Source organism: Balaenoptera physalus (assembly GCF_965194825.1).
Source record: "Balaenoptera physalus genome assembly, chromosome: 11".
Taxonomy (NCBI): Eukaryota; Metazoa; Chordata; class Mammalia; order Artiodactyla; family Balaenopteridae; genus Balaenoptera; species Balaenoptera physalus.
The window spans coordinates 39,824,632-39,841,580 of record NC_138896.1 but is presented as its reverse complement, the minus strand read 5'-3'; the positions used below and the strand labels follow the sequence as shown (position 1 = coordinate 39,841,580).

The 16,949-nt window shown below is 42.3% G+C and overlaps 1 protein-coding gene across 15 annotated transcripts in view; it reads left to right on the top strand.

The window, feature by feature from the left end:
* ANKS1A (ankyrin repeat and sterile alpha motif domain containing 1A) overlaps positions 1–16,949 on the top strand; it is a 186,369-nt gene that overhangs the window by 89,396 nt on the left and 80,024 nt on the right. For all 15 annotated transcript variants that reach the window (XM_082415045.1, XM_082415052.1, XM_082415051.1 and 12 more), the window contains 2 exons: positions 452–544; positions 5,028–5,148. In XM_082415045.1, the coding sequence (XP_082271171.1) occupies positions 452–544; positions 5,028–5,148 (214 nt within the window). The remainder of the gene's footprint in view (positions 1–451; positions 545–5,027; positions 5,149–16,949) is intronic.

The window sequence follows — 16,949 nt, the reverse complement described above, 5'->3', positions numbered from 1 at the left end:
GGATTTCCTCATTACTTCCCTAATAATTTTGGTTTGTTAGAACTCTGACAAGTTGATTCTTTTGATTTAGTGTTTCCTCTTTTTAGAGTAGATTGGAAGTTGAGCCACTGGTTTTCCTATACTCGAGTTTGTGTATCAGTATCATGAAGGACATTTTCTGATGAGGTAGTTGTGTGTTTTCAGTGCTGGTATTTCTCACTGTGGTCAAGGATATGACAGAGGTGTTTATAGACTCTGCTACAAACATCAAAAAACAAAGAGCAATGCTAATTGAATTGTGTATGTGTGCAGGGTTCTCCATCTTGTTCAGATACTAAACCTTGAGTTTAGTCTTTCAGGGGAATTCTTTACATTATTCTTTTTTATTTCCAAAGACTGAGATAAGAGTAAACCAAAGAGTTAAATTCTTGAAAAAAGACATAGTAAAATACTTATTTTTTCTCTTCTACAGAGGGAACGTCCTCCACCTCCAGCAAAACCACCACCTGATGAAGAGGAGGAAGACCGCATAGATAAGAAGTATTTTCCCTTGACAGCTTCTGAGGTAGAGGGTTGAAGGTTTACTCCCATCACTGAAATATGATTTTTTGGAAAGTGCATCAAATGCGTGCTTAAAGAAGACTTTGCTTTGTCATTTTTTTTATCACCTCTTTGGATTAGTAAATTTGCATTCTGTATATATCAGTAATCCAAAATAGGACCTTTCAAACTCACTCAAAAGTACTAACCAAGGAATTTTACTAGGCTCTCTAGCAGATGGGCCAATTATTGATCTGCCATGCCACATGGGAAGCCAAAGATGCACATTCTCCTGGTTCCATTAGGCTAAACAGTCTCACTTGTGCCTCTTGTACCTGTGTTGTCTTTTGATACAAAGTGTAGAGTATCCTCCTAATCACTGTTCTCTAGACTGGGTCAGATTAGCAAGCTTTGATGCTTGTGACCCAAAGGCCTTATTTCTGTTTTTGCATTTTCCCTCTTCATTTCATATGAAGAATCTGCACCAGGACAAACATGGAAAATGTCATGAAAACTCAACTAGAAGAGAAATAGGAGTCATGGGGGCAGGGGAAATCAAAGGAGGTAATTTGAAAAGAATAGTTCTCCTTTTCAAAAAAGAAATGTTATCCTGGGGCAAATAGTTCAACCTTCTCACTTAGGTATATGAAGAAAATCATGTTTTCCTTAATCTTTCATCTTCCCAATGCTCCTTTAACACTTCCTGCCATTCAGAGAATATATTTATTGAGTGTTCATTCAAAATATTATATAATTTCAATAGTTTTTTGTAGCTCATTCAATGCCCTATTGTTCTTTAACTTAAAAACCAGCCAACATAAACTAGTCAATTAAGTCTCATTACTTTGTCCCCAGAAGTCAGAGTTAAGTTTTTTTTACTGCCATGGACCATCCAGTGAGACAGGTTCTTTTATTTAATATAAACATACGCAACCAGAAGGATGACATCAGTTTGACAAAATGTATAAATACAAGGATGGCCTTTTTAGAATGTAAAGTCAGTGTTGGAGATAGGAGTGATTTCTATGCTAGGTACAAATTCTGTCCTTATTTCTTTCTATCCCTTAATTACAAAATACTTACTATCATGACTCAACTAAGGGGTCTCTAGAATTACAGGCTCTAGGGTAATAATACATTGCCAGCAGATACAAGCGCATGTAGTAAACCCCTACACGTTTTTATATAGAGGTTTGCTTTATTACTCCCTTTTTACAAAGAGAAACCTAGTAATATAGAGCATATTCAGTTGGGGCTGGGTCTGTGTAAATGCCCTATACCACCTCTTTAACAAGGACTTGGATTAAATTTTCTGGTGCCCAAGGATAAGGGCAAGGCTCCTAAAGAACTATTGGATAACCAGCACTTTCTTTTCTCCCAGGGCTTTCTAGGGCATACAGTTTGGCAATAATACTGTATCAAAAAGTAGGGGGAGAAATATCCCTATTACTCTCCTGGATTGGAGACTGTGTCTGAGCTACAGCTTCTAGGACTCGCTTCCGAATAGCCTGGAATTCTGGATCAGTTGGACAACCATAGTCAGTATTTGGAAGACCCTGAGAACCCTGGCTTTGCTTCCTAAGTGATGATTATAAGTACATAGATATAGAGGTGATGTGTTCTGGGTTATTATCCTTTTAATGATCAAGACAGATTCTGTTTGCTATAGTCTGAGTGGATAAGTCTTCTCCAAAAGTAGACTTTTTTTTTGGACTGTATTCTTCACCATCTTCATTTCTTATACTCTCAAAGCTTTAGTACCCTAAACCTCATTCCTATCCTAGCAAGCGAGCAATCTGACCCAGTGTTCGTTTCCTATTCCTGAGGCTTGTCATTGTCAGATGACCCATGAAAGCCTTTAAGAGAAGCTGAGTACACTGGCTCTAGGAGAGCTGATCAGAGTAATGACCAGATCCTGAAACTGTCTTAAAAAAAATTAAACATATTCACATACGTGTGTGCACACACACAAGCTAATCAGCTGTTTTCACCCCACCAAAGGGGCTGCCAACTGCATCGGACTGACCGGTGTCTTCTCTATGCTCAGATGTGCTAAATGTTCATGGGAAGTTGCAGCTGCTGTGGTATCTCTTCCCAGAAAGCTGCCCACACCCCAACTGGCCATTCCATTGGTCACAGTTGGGTGGTAACTGGTAGTTGCTTTTCTCTGCAGCAAAAATGTTGTTTTCCATATAGCAGAGAATACTTTTTTTTTTGGTTTTGATTTATTGCAAGCCCTGGAAGAAAGGGGGAAAAGATTAAGGAGTAATTTAGTAAAGAGCAGAATCCTTTCTGTTGCGAATCAGTTATTGCCATATTCACTGTGACACAGGGCTTCTTGAGTGGGCGCTAGGAAGACTTGAAGAAAAGCAGTTTATTGCTTTTTTTGTGAGATTTTAATCCCATAGCTGGCAGAGGCCAGGACCAAGAGGAAAAGATCACCCTACGAGTTGTGTGGGTATGAGCAGGGGGCACTCATTAGACATCTGAAGGAGGGGGAGGATTCTGAATTGGGTGAAGAAACCACACTTCCCAGAAAAAAAATGAGGCCAGCTCGATCCAGAATCAGGTGGAGTGAATTTTATGGCCCTGGCTCTGCTGGGAGCTCCCTGTGTAACCGGGTTTTGTCACCTGCAAAAGGAACGAGCTGGAACCAGGTACTCTCCAGCTGTGACTGTAATGGTTCCGGTCCCTTCCAGCTCTGCCGTTTGCTGGTTCCCTGCTTCCACTTGTGCACAAGAGCCAGGCACGGAGCAAACACAGGTCCAGTGGGTCTGATTTTCCAGATGGAAGTCATCAGACCCTTCCTGCTTGGGAAGAAAGGGTATTATAGGCCGGGCACCCAGGCTGTCAGATACCTCTCAGAGAAGTCTGCCTGGGGCTATGTGAGACCTCTTGCTGTGCGCAGAACACTCACAGAATCAGATTTCCAGGGCTCTGCCTCAGTGATGGCTCTGGGTGTGTAAACTTGCAGAACACAAATTCCTGTCAGTAAAGCCTGTGGTATTAAGTTGACACTGTCTGAACTGCTTAACGGTCCCTCTTTGTTCCCTTAATTGTGTTCCTGTGAAGAGGCAAAAGGAATAAGTAATACAGGCAAGTAGCTCATTGTAATGAAAGAGCGTTTAGCTTCCAGGTGGCTCTCAGTCAGTGGAGGTTCCTGCTGTGCTTAGCAGAATTTTGGAGAGACCACCATCCTGCCTTTGGAGTGGCAGCCTTGTTAACAAACAGGAGCTGCAGTCTCTCACTGAGTCTGAGGCTGCTAGAATCTGTGTTGTCTCATTAGGCTGTAACGCTGTGAGCTATGCCTCCAAGAAGCAAGATCCTTCTGAATCACAAACCTGCTTTGTTTCCGGTGGGCCGTGGGACACATCAGTGAAGGAGGAGGTTTCAGTGGCACCACAGTGCCACACTTGTAGGGTCCCGTTGTTTGTTAGGTGGACTTGTGAATCCCTCTCACACCCTCGTTCATAATATATTACTTGTTCTAGCCAAACTGCTCAAGAAGAGCTTTTGTGCTTTGGTTGGCTTTCCTAATCGCCAGTCTATGATTATTCTTAATTTGCCTGTGAAACACATTGGCTTCTTAGGAGAGATGAGCTAGGATTATCCTCTAAAGCAGGTATCTCCATTCTCTCTCTCAGTGTGACTGTAGCAGTAATCGTGGTGTTTCTGGCTTGGTTCGAGATGCCTGGCTCCTCTGGTACCGTGACTGGCTGTGGCCACCAGGCCCCCAGCTGAATCAAGCCGGTTGGCAGGTGTAGGGGCCAGCTCTGGTCAGTCATTTCATCAGAGACACTTGGCTGCCTGGATTAGGGATTTCTCAGGAGACAGAGCTGCTTCTTCTCCACTGAAATTCCTGCTGCCCATCCACTTGCCTCTTTTCAGAACAGAGATTGGTGGAATTGATTTAAGATTGTATTTTCATAGGTGTGGTAGGAAGCCAGCTTGGGGGAAATCCTCATCTATAACCCACAGGGCCTATGAGGAAGGGCCTACAAAAATAGAGAAGGATTTACAGAATGCTTTGTTCCTAGTAAATACCAGTCAGTCAGGGTCAGTCAGAAGTCATGCTGATTCCCTCTTCAGAAGAGGGGAAGGATCCCAGCCTTGGGGTACTGTGTGAGCATATTAGGAAAGAAGCATGGAGAAAGAAGGCCTTGTGATGCATGGTGGCTAAAAACCGCTTGGGAGGTGTTACCCACAGAAAAGAGATCCTGCAGAACACTGAAGAGGGAAGAGGCAGGGGAGGGGAGGATCTTGGATTTTATGGCATTTTGAAGGATGAAATGAGGGAAGGAAAGGGGAATATTTTAATCCAAGGCCATTGAGATTTGAGGTCCAGGTGCGTAGCCAGGAAAGCATTGTGATTCCCTGTGACACTTGACTTATTTACCTTCTCTTCCCCTCCAATGAAAAAGGAGCCAGTAATCTCAAATTTGTTTGACATAACCTGTCTGGGTGTTAGCCCCCCGCATGAGAAGTACCGTGGTGTTTGTTTCTCTTAGGTCTTGACTGTGAGACCCTGGATTCAGGGGAGCGCAGCCAGGGAGGAGGACGAGCATCCTTATGAGCTACTGCTGACAGCAGAGACAAAGAAGCTGGCATCCGTGGACGGAAGGACAAAAGGTAGAGCCCCCACCCCTGCTCCTGGCAGAAACAACTCTGAAAGGATTTTTTTTTTAATTATTTATTTATTTATTTATGGCTGCGTTGGGCCTTCGTTGCTGCGCGCGGGCTTCTCATTGTGGTGGCTTCTCTTGTTGCGGAGCACGAGCTCTAGGTGCGCGGGCTTCAGTAGTTGTGGCTCGTGGGCTCTGGAGCACAGGCTCAGTAGTTGTGGCGCACGGGCTTGGTTGCTCCGCGGCATGTGGGATCTTCCCGGACCAGAGCTTGAACCCATGTCCCCTGCATTGGCAGGTGGATTCTTAACCACTGCGTCACCAGGGAAGTCCTGAAAGGATTTTTTTTTTTTTTTTAACTTTGGGTTTATTTATTATTTATTTATTTATTTATGGCTGTGTTGGGTCTTCGTTTCTGTGCGAGGGCTTTCTCTAGTTGTGGCAAGCGGGGGCCACTCTTCATCGCGGTGCGCGGGCCTCTCATTGTCTCGGCCTCCCTTGTTGCGGAGCACAGGCTCCAGACGCGCAGGCTCAGTAATTGTGGCTCACGGGCCTAGTTGCTCCGCGGCATGTGGGCTCTTCCCAGACCAGGGCTCGAACCCGTGTCCCCTGCATTGGCAGGCAGATTCTCAACCACTGCGCCACCAGGCAAGCCCCTGAAAGGATTTTTAAAGTTTGTGATCCTGGGCGGAAGGAGATGATGGTGTTCCTTGGGCTGGGGAAGTTGGGTTTCAGGGCAGTCTGGGCGGTGGGTGTATTATGGTCTTTCATTTTCAATACCTTGGGCTGGAGTGGTCTTGTCACCTTTCAGCGTGCGAAGCAAGGAAAAGGTCGGGTCAGACTAGGTGAGCGCTGTGGGAGGGGAGGCTGCCAGCATTGTAGCAGAGATTGATTTGGGGTCTCAAATCACAAACCCTCAAGTTAATGTGGTGGAAAAACAAGCCCAACAAGTCATTCCCCTTGGGTTCAGGCTGCCGGCACAGACTCTGCTTTGAGTCCTGACCTCAGACTGAGACACTTCTGGGGAGGGGCCCGTGATTGGCTGCCACCCGGTAACTGGAGTGCTCTGTCGCCTTGGCCTACTTTCATTGCCTCTGCAAAATCCAGTTTCCTCCGCGAGGAGTGAGGGCTGCAGGATTGAGAACCAGCCAGGCGGTGTAAACGTGGTCCCGACAGGGGTGAGTGTGCACCGCTGGAGCATTTGGGACAACCTCTGTCTCCTAAGGAAGAACAAGAAGGGGCAGTGCAATTCCCACTGCAGTTTGAAGGAACTCCTGCGGCCTCTCCCGGCTCTCTATCGCTTGCAGGTCCCAGGTCCTTCACGGGGTATTATTACTGCTTCCTTCAGTCCTCTGACAGCCCATGGTTCAGGTAAGACTGGGGGATGCAGTGGTGTCTTTTGAAGTACCCTTTGCGAGGCCTGTCAGGGTAGGAGTGGCTAAGAGAACGTGTGCAGATGTGTCTGACACTGCAGACCTTATTTTTAATGGTCCTGTGTAAAAGGTTTCTCCTCCTTAAATGCAGAAATTTTGTGGTTATTTTCATGGTAGTTGTTTTGTTTTGATTTGTTTTAATGGTTTCCATTTGGAGCTTTTAAAAAAAGTTTTGATTTAGAAACAGTAAAATTCACCCTTTTTGTGTACAGTTCTCTGAGTTTTAGCAAATACAGTCATTTGACTGCCACCACAATCAAGATACAGAACAGTTTCATCACAAAAAGATTCTCCTGTGTACCTTTGTTGTCAGTCCTGCCCCCCTCCCTTACCCCGGGCAGTCACTGTGCCAATGTCTGTAGCAATGATTTTGCCTTTTCCAGAATGTCGTATAAATGGAATCATATAATACGTACCTGAAAAGGGTTCCCAGACCCAGTTCCAGTGTGTGTGTGTGTGTGTGTGTCTGTGTGTGTGTGTGTGTGTGTGTGTGTGTGTATGTCAGTGGGGTGTATGAGAATTCAACTTAATTCTGACACTATCTACCTGGGGATAGAATCAGATTCCACAGGTAAAGGGCTCAGTCCCACAAGACCGCCCTCCGCTTCAGATGCTGATCACAAGCCCAGGTTAACATCTGTGCTTCTGACCAACTGGCTACAAATTGGAGGCTCCAGTGACTCCCTCCAACTCAGGATGCCAGTTGCAAGTCCAGGTTGTTACTGGACTTCTGACTGACTAGCTATAAATCAGAGGTTCCCACGACCCTCTTCTCAGGTTCAATTGATTTGCTAGAATGCCTCACAGAACTCAGGAAAACCCATTTACTCACTAGATTACCGATTTATTCTAAAAGGATATTAAAGGATACAAATCAACAGCCACATGAAGAGATACATAGGGCGAGGTCCCGAACAGAGCTTCTGTACTCCTGGAGCTTGGGGCCTGGCACGGTGGCATGCAAAAGTGTTCTGGTTTCCCCCATGTGGAAGCTCTTGGAAAAAAATAGGGACCAAAAAGCTGTCTTTTTTGGTTTTTATCGAGGCTTCATTGCACAGTCATGATTGACTAAATCATCTGCCAATGGCATTGATTCAACCTCAAACCCCCTCTCCCTTCCCAGGGAAATCAGGGGATGGGACCGAAAGTTCCAACCCTCTGATCACATGATTGGTTCTCCTGGCAAGCAGCCCCCACCCTGGGGTGGTATCCAAAAGTCACCTTCAGGGAATTCCTTGGTGGTCCAGTGGTTAGGACTTTCACTGCTGTGGCCTGGGTTCAATCCCTGGTCGGGGAACCAAGATCCCACAAGCTGCGCAGCACGGCCAAAAACCAACCAACCAACCAACCAACTAACCAAAAGTCACCTTCATTAACAGCTTATCAATCAGAAAATTCCTTGGGTTTGGGGAACTGTAAGCCAGGAACTATGGATGAAGACCCAGTGTATCTGAGAAATATATTTTGGTCATCCGAATGGCCAAATATATATATATATTTCCTATAAATCACAATATTCCAGTACCCTTTTGAGTCTGGTCCCTTTCACTTAGCATAATTCATTTGAGACTCATACTTGTTGAGTGTATCAGTAATTTGTTCCTTTTCATTTCTGAGTAGTATTCCATTGTATGGACATACCACAGTTTGTCCATTCTCTAGTTGAGGGCCATTTGGGCCATTTACAGTTTTCGGCAATTGCAAATAAAGCTACTGTAAACGTTTACAGTTTTTAGAGGTTTTTGTGTGAACATAGGTTTCATTTCTCTTGGGTAAATGCAAGAAGTGAAATTGCTGGATCCTATATAAATACATGCTTAACTTTATAAGAAACTGCCAAACCATTTTCCAGAATGGTTCTACCATTTTACCTTCCTATCAGGATTACAATTGCTGTGTGTGCTCCCCAGCACTTAATATTGTCAGTATTTAAAAATTTTAGCCATTCTAATAGGTGTGTAGTGATATTTCGTTCTGGATTTAATTTGCATTTCCCTAATGACTAATGATGTTGAGCATCTATTAATGTGATTCTTTGCCATCCTTGTATCTAATCAAGTTGCCATTTCAAGATCTTTTTTGCTCATCAGAAAAATTGGGTTGTTTATTATTATTGAGTTGTAAAGATTCTTTATATATTTTGGATATAAGTTTTTTATCAGATATATTATTTTCTCCTAGTCTGTGATTTGTCTTTTTATTCCCTTAACAGTGTCTTTTGAAGAGCAGAGTTTCTTAATTTTGATGAAGTTCGATTAATCCTTTTTTTCATAGATAAGGTCACGAATATTTTTTCCTATATTTTTTCTATAAATTTTATAGCTTTAGGTATACATTTAGATCTATGATTCATTTTGAGTTAATTTTTTTATATGGTGTGTGGTATGGGTAGTGATTTATTTTTTTGCACATGAATATCCAGTTGTTTTAGCACTATTTGTTGAAAAGACTGTCCTTTCTCCATGGAATTGCCTTTGCTACTTTGTTATACTCTTTCAGAATTGTTTTAGGTATTCTAGTTCTTTTATCTTTCCAGACAAAATTTTAGAATCAGCTTATTGATTTCTACAAAAAGTCCTGCTGGGGTTTTTCTTGGAATTTTGTGCTGAGTCTCTATAGCAGTTTGGGAAGAATTGCTATCTTAACTGTATTAAGTCTTCCAATCATGTTGGTGGATTTTTAATTAAAACTTTACAGAGAGTGGAGTGGAGCATTGATGCCTACTCTAGTTGTTTAGTAATAATCATACTGAAATTAACCCTTGAAGAACAAGTTCTCAGTTTATTTAATGCTCTGTTTGAAAGTGGTTCTTAGTGAGGGAAGAATCTTTAGTATCATGGAGGAGTGAGATTCTAATTCTTTCTTTCAAAGGCTTGATCTGGAACCCCTACAAGATAGCTGGCTCAGCCTTTGAAAGGAAGGAAAGGGGAAACTTTCCCAGATGAACTTCATAAATGGGGCCAAGTGCCCTTGATAGGAATTTTCTATCCTCAGGTTAAGAAATCTCCAGGTTAAGGAGAGAACTACCAAGGAGGATTTCTGACCTCACATCTCATCCTCATTTGCTTTGGTTTCTTCCAGCTCTGCAGCATTGGGCTAACTGTTGAGAGTGGGCAGTAGGGGAAACAGATTTAATTGAACCACAGCATGGGAGGTGTGCCTGCCTCCAGGCTAGCTGCTTAGATCACTCAAAGAGCTTTCAGACAAAGGAGGTGAGACATTAAATATGAAAATAGGCTCTGCCGATTTCTCAGTAGCCTGGAAGAAATGCCTGCTAGGATTGGTAAAAGTGAGGCAAGTCAGCAGGTGATGTCGCATGTTAGTACATATTAAATTTTGCCTGCTTTTCCACTAATGTCATTATCTTAGGCAGCTTTTATAAATTAATTCATCAGTTTTCAAAAAGGCCATGTTAATGAGACTACCAGAGCTCTCAGCTCCTCCTTTATAATTGAGGCAACTACAATGTGAGGGCTGGGATAGGAGATTTTTTTTTAATTACATTTTAAAATTACATTCATTTTAGCTCCCTGGAAAGAAAATTTTCAAATAATAGAAAAGTGAATACACACAAAATGCTCAGATTCTTCTCACCTCTCTGCTACTCACAGTTGCCACTGGTGGCCATAGTTTGAAAGTATGCTGTATGCTTCAGGCCCTTTGCTATCTTAATATAAAAGTGACCATGTGAGATTCTGTTTGTTTTTTAACCTAAAATAGGATCATATTTTACAAACTATTTTGCAGACTTTTTTTTTACAATTTACCTTGTTCATAGATCATAAATACAGTTTTGTCACAGTCCTAAAATCTACCTTATTCTTTTAAAATTTTTGTTAAATATCCCATAACTCATTTTTCTATTCTCTAGCTAATGTATGTTTAAGTTGTCTTCAGTATTATTTCTGTTATAATTTATGCTGCTGTGGCATTCCATACAGACATTCTTACATGCTTATACGAGTATTTCTCTAAAAGACATTGATAGAAAGTAGAATTAGCAGGTCAAAGTGTAGGTACATGTCTAGATCTAATTGGTGGAGCCACATGGCCCTTCCTTAATGGTGAACGAGCATGCTCTTTTCCCTATACCTTTACTAACATGGAATATTATCATTTTTTAATGCTTTTCACCATGGTAAGCAAAAAAAGTGACTTTAGAATTTGGCATTTGCCTGATCTAGTGAAATTGAGCACCTTATCTTATTGATTAATATTATATATTTAGTCTATGAGTTGCCTTTTTCCTTTCCATTTTTCTACTTAGAAACTAATGGTAGTAGAAATACTTTGCATAAATACCGAAAATATTTGACCAGAGTGGCACTCAGAGGAAAGTTTTTATCCTTAAATTCATTTGTTAAAAAATAAGAAAGACTGAAACTTAACCAAAAGAAAGTATCAGAGAGGAATTAATAAAGATAAAAGCAGATAGTACACATCACCTACTTTATGGTATGCATGTACACCTCAGTTAAACACAGAAAGAAAAAAAGGAAAACAAAGAATGAAATTAAAAAACAAAAAAAGCAATAGACTTGAATATTGCAATGAAAACTTGTGTTTTTTAAAATATCTCGACATTTCTGATCAAGAAAAGGGAAATACAACATGTAGGAATAACATAAGAAATATATAACCATAAATGCAGAGATTTTAAAAATAAATAGAAAGAATTTATAAGAATAAATTTTTTTATTTGGTTAGTTAGAAGTTGCTACCATCCTCCTGGGATGAATTGTCTGGGTGAGTTATTGGTCCATCACAATGACTAGTTGAGGAAGGGTTACTACTGGCATTCAGTGCCCAGTGACCAGGAATCCTAAGCATCTTGCACCATGCAGGACAAACCTTCACAGTGAAAAATCTTCCCACCCAGAAATGCCATTTGTGTCTGTAGAAATGACAAAAACTGACAGAAGGAGAAAGCTTTAATAGATCTGTGAAGTAGAAAGCCCATCTCCCCTCTCCCACAAAAGCACTAGGCCCAGATGGTTTTATGACAATTTTATCCGACTAGATATTCCTCTGTTATTTCAATTGTTTCCAATGTAGAAAAAGTCTTCTGAAATCTTTATACAGGACTAGCATAGCAGAGCAATGTTTTGTGTATCACTTATTTCTCTATAGTGTTTAACTCTTTGCCCACTGGACACTGGGGGCCTGCTACTGCTCAGAGAAACAGTGGACAACTTTCCAGGTTTGCTAGCAAATAGGAAAGTAGCCAGGAGCTCTAAAAGTCATTGTTCTCTCTGGTGCTTTTCTGCAGCATCCACTAATAGTGCTTAGGTCCAGGTGAAGTGGTTACTTAACTTAGGACAGTGATGCATGATTATCTGAAGACAGTGATATATGTGGACTCTTTGGCACACAGCTACACTTTGGAGGTTTTAAGAAGCAGTTAAATCAGTATTCCTGAGAGCTGTGCATTTAGGTCCACGTGAAGTTTGTGCATGAGTATGAAGACCTCAGTCTTCTTGGAGGGGAGGAAAATGTTATTTTAGCTTCTCCCTCTACTCCCACATCCAAAGGGCTGCCAACTTCTGAGCCTTCGGGGAATTCTATAGTGTGAGTTTTGGCTTTTCCCTTTGGCAGCTTGGGATTGAGTTTTCTTGGGGGTGCTTTCATTTGCACATCTTTTAGAAGGAGGCCCACTTTTACTATTAGTTTAGTAAGACTTTGGGAAGAAGATTTAAATAAGTACCTGTATTCAGTCCACCATCTTTGCCGGGAAGTCCAGGCTAGATATTCTTGGTAGATTCCAAGGTATAAATTTGGGTGCTTTTCCCAAAGGCAAAAAATGTAAATGAGAGAGTTTAACAATTAAGCCTCATCTTCAGCAGCTTCCTCTTCTCTCACCCCTTGCATTAGAGGAGCCCTACTATATAACTGTCGTGCTCTTATCAATTTATATTTCTGAGTTGGAATAGTTTACTTTTCTTTCCATTATGGAACAAGTTAGAACTTTGTCAGCTATGCATCTATATTTTCTTTCACCAAATGTATCGACAGCCATTATATACAATATGTATACATGAGACATAAGTAAAATAATCATAAAAGGGCAGAATATGTTAAATTGGTATAAAAGTTAAAGTGGTATAAAAGTATTTCAGAGTTCAAAGAGGAATAAATAATGTCAGTGTAAGAGATCAGGGATGGCTTTATGAAAGAAGTGCATTTGAGCTGAACCCAAAAACAGAGAATTGTACTTGATCGGCAGAAATAAGGAGGAAAGAGAGGGCCTTCCAGGCACAGGGAGTGGCATAAATAACAGTAAGATGACAGGAGACGATAGCATGTTTGGAGAATGGAAAATAATCTAGTCCTCGAACAAAGGACTAGTCGTAGAATATTGGATCTCAAATGGCAGTCTTTATTCCAAAGACCATGAAGTATTGTTGAAGCTTTTTGAATGAGGTGACAGGATAGAAGCCACACTTTAAGTACAATCGTCACTTGGTATCCTCAGGGGATTTGTTCCAGGATACCCCCAGATACCAAAATCCTCAGACGCTCAAGTCCCTTATATAAAATGACATAGTTATCATATATAACCTACCTGTATCCTCCTGGATACTTTAAATCATCTCTAGATTACTTCTAATACCTAATACAATGTAAATGCTATATAAGTACGATAGTTGCTGGCACATGGTAAATTCAAGTTTTTCTTTTTGGAACTTTCTGGAATTTTTTTTTTTCTGAATATTTTCAATATGTGATTGGTTGAATCAACAGATGCAGAACCCATGGATATGGAGGGCTGACTGTTTGTATAATTGTAGAATCTTAGATTGCAGTTGGGAGAGACTGGAGTCAGGAATACCCTGAAGTCAAGAGACTTCAAGGAATCTCTTGAAGGAAATTGGAGCCCAAACTGGGGGGATAATAGAAAGTGATAGGAAGGAGAATATGGATAGCAGAGGTTTTGAAGAGGTAGCATTAACAGGATCTTACAACCAAGTATGGATGAAAGAGGAGGAGAGAGTATTGAGGATGATTCTAAGGTTTTGAGCCTGGTTAATTGGGGAAATATCGTGCAACTAACAGAAATAGGGAATTGAAGGAGGGGCGCATTTGAGGAAATACGTTAAGTTCAGTTTTGGATAGGTTTAAATTTGAGATGTTTCAGGTACCAGAATATCCAGCTAAAAATACTCCATAAGCACTTGGAAATGTGGGTCTGATGTTCAAGAGAGATGTAATGATTAGAAATACAGATTCATGAATCATCCACATTGAGGTGATGGATAACGTAAGAGAAAATCAGTTGCTGAGGGAAAGACTAGAGAGATTGAAGAGGTCAAGAATAGAACTTACTTTTAGAGGAAAATAAAGGAAAAACATGGGAAGATAACCAGGATAATGCAGTGTCTTAGAAGCCAACACGGAACTTCCAAAAACCCCAAAATCACTGTGGTTTAAACAAGATAGAAGTCCAGAAGTAAGGAGTCCAGGGCTAGTATGGCAGTTCATGATGGTCAAGGACCCGGTCTCCTTCTGCCGTCTCATAGTTCAGGATGACTGTTCAAGTTCAAGCTATCAGCACAGGCCAGAGGAAAGGAGAGAAGAAGAGTACTTTCAAGACAGTTCTCAGAAGTTGCACATACCACTCTCACTTATAAAACCCATTGACCAGAGCTTGGTCACATGGCTACACCTAGCCACAAAGATGAGAAATGTAGTCTGTATTCTAGGTGGCTGTGAGCCAATCTAAAAAAAAGTCCCATGACCAAGGAAGGAGAGAGTGCATACTGGGGACAACTGGTAAACAGTTTCAAATGATACAGAAAGAGCTAGAAGGATAAAGACTAGAAAAAGGATTGGGCAATTGACCATTGGTAAATGCTAGATGGGGAGATACTTCTCTGAGGCAATTGGGAAGAGATGAAATTATCCCCAGATTTTGACATCATGTTGAAAATAGTTCAGGAAGTTTGATCTAAACCTTCTCAGGAAATTGGTGCGATTATCCTCCAAGAGTATAGGTGCTATGGGAAAGATGACGATTAGAAAAGAGTGGCAGAGGCGAGAAATCGATCTTATGGTGATGTCGTAGTTTTCAAGAAGTGAATAAAAGGACGGCTGAGCCTGGTAGTCAGGCTCACGTTTGAATTCCTGTCTACCACTTCTTGGCTGGTGGCCTTGAGGAAGCCATTTAACCTCTTTAAGCCTCAGTTTCTACAGGTAAAGTAGGGATACAAATTCTTCCCTCATGGTTGCTGTGACTATTAAAAAAGGACATGCTTTAGCACAGTGTCCGGCACAGAAGAACTAGTACCTAATACTTGGTAGCTATTGGAAGACAGCTGAGTTAAATACATTGGTAGAGGACTCAGTCAGTTGTTTCTTGAGTATTCAGCAGGGCTCAACATTCCAGCAACTGGAGAAGAGAAAGCAAATGGTTGTGAATACCCAGTGTTGGAACTGGCAGAAGATCAAGGGAAACAGAGATGGCAAGTGTGCTATTAAATCAGGCACGGTTAAATATAATGGCTGGTTGGAAACTGATCCAGGCAGAGCTGGTAATATTGAATAGGGGAGTCTGAGGGGCCAGGGGTCCAACAGCAGGCGGTGAATAGACTCTTCAGGAAGAGTTTAGGGAAATAGGGGAGCTGTCAGCTAATCAGGACCAAGTCCAGGTAGAACAGTCCTGAGTCCCAAAGCTGGGCTGTGCCCGTGGGTGCTGCTGTGGGTGGAGGTGGTTCCTGAGCCTAGCATCCTCCACTGTGCTGTTACACATCACCCTGAACCAAACTTGCAAGACGGCTGGACCTTCCCTGGCATTTGAGTTTTATTTTGCCTGGTTCATAGGGCCACTTAGAAGAAACCTGTCTCCTTTGTAGAGTCTGGAGAAAGGAAACGAGACTGTTCAGTGTTAGCGTGAAGAGCAGTTTGGAAACGGTTGTAAATGAAAAATGATGATAATGATGGCAGCTTACATTAACTGAACGCATCTTATGGGCCAGCCGCGTTCCGAGTTCAGTTACACTGATTAGGTCATTGAATAGCTCAAGACAAATCTTCCGAATAGAGGCTATTTTTATCCCTGTTTAATAGATGAGGAAGAAAAAGTTAGGCGTTAGAGCTGGCCCTTAAGCTCTAGTGTGGCCGAATCCAAAGCGTGTTTAACCATGAGGTTAAATCATTTCCCCTGAAGGCCTGCTACTATTCATGTTTTAATGTCACAGAGCTGGAAGGGAACTTAGGTCGTCTAATCACAGATTCAAACCGTACTAAATCTCAAAGCCCCAGAGAATGCATCCCAGTCGTTCATTTTTTGAAAGAGACCCAGAGAGGAAAAGTCACAGGGCTGGGGCTCCAACTTGGACCTCTTGAATCCCAGTCCAGATCTTCTTCTATTTCTCTTGTTGTCATGGACCAGAAAGGACTCCCAGTCTATTTGTCTTATCAGATCACGATCTCCAGCGAATGCCTGCATAACATACTCGGTGCCTTCTTTCTGAGGAAAGCACGGTGACCCTTCAAAAGCAGCCATGGACTTGGGAGTTCCCTGGACACACACAGTTTCTGATGATCACCACAGTGACTGAGCATCTGGAAGGTTCCAATCCTAAGGGAACAAAGAAAGCAGAACAGCCCGGGAAACTGGAGTACCCCAGCCTTCTCCTCGGAGCAAGTAGCAAGTCCTCACATGAGCTGCATTTTTCAGCCCTCATTTAAAGGGGCAGAGGTGGGCTTCCCTGGTGGCGCAGTGGTTGAGAATCTGCCTGCTAATGCAGGGGACACGGGTTCGAGCCCTGGTCTGGGAAGATCCCACATGCCGCGGAGCGACTGGGCCCGTGAGCCACAACCACTGAGCCTGCGCGTCTGGAGCCTGTACTCCGCAACGGGAGGGCCCACGGTAGTGAAAGGCCCGCGCACCACGATGAAGAGCAGCCCCCGCACCGTGATGAAGAGTGGCCCCCGCTTGCCACAACTAGAGAAAGCCCTCGCACGAAATGAAGACCCAACACAGCCAAAAATAAGTAAATAAATAAAGTAGCTATGAAAAAGTAAATAAATAAATAAAGGGGCAGAGGTGACTGAAAATGTGTAAATGTTAAAATGTTATTATTCAGAAGCCCTTGAGAATCCCCATGGATCATGATAGTAGTTAAAATGCAGCATAGAAGACCCCTTGCTTAAGCAGGTCACAGGATAAAAGAAAAATGCACACCCAGAATGAATAAAAATGGAAAGTCAAAGGGACTGGGAATTAGCATGCTGGGGTGTCCTAGTATTCAGTGGAGCAGCTGGCCTTGATGTATGGGGAGAGTAAGGACACAGCCCTCCCCGTGTCCTGCTTTGTTTCTCTCCTAGAAGGGCAGGTTGTGAGGAGTGCTGGGGGCAGCATGGGAGGAGGGTTGGA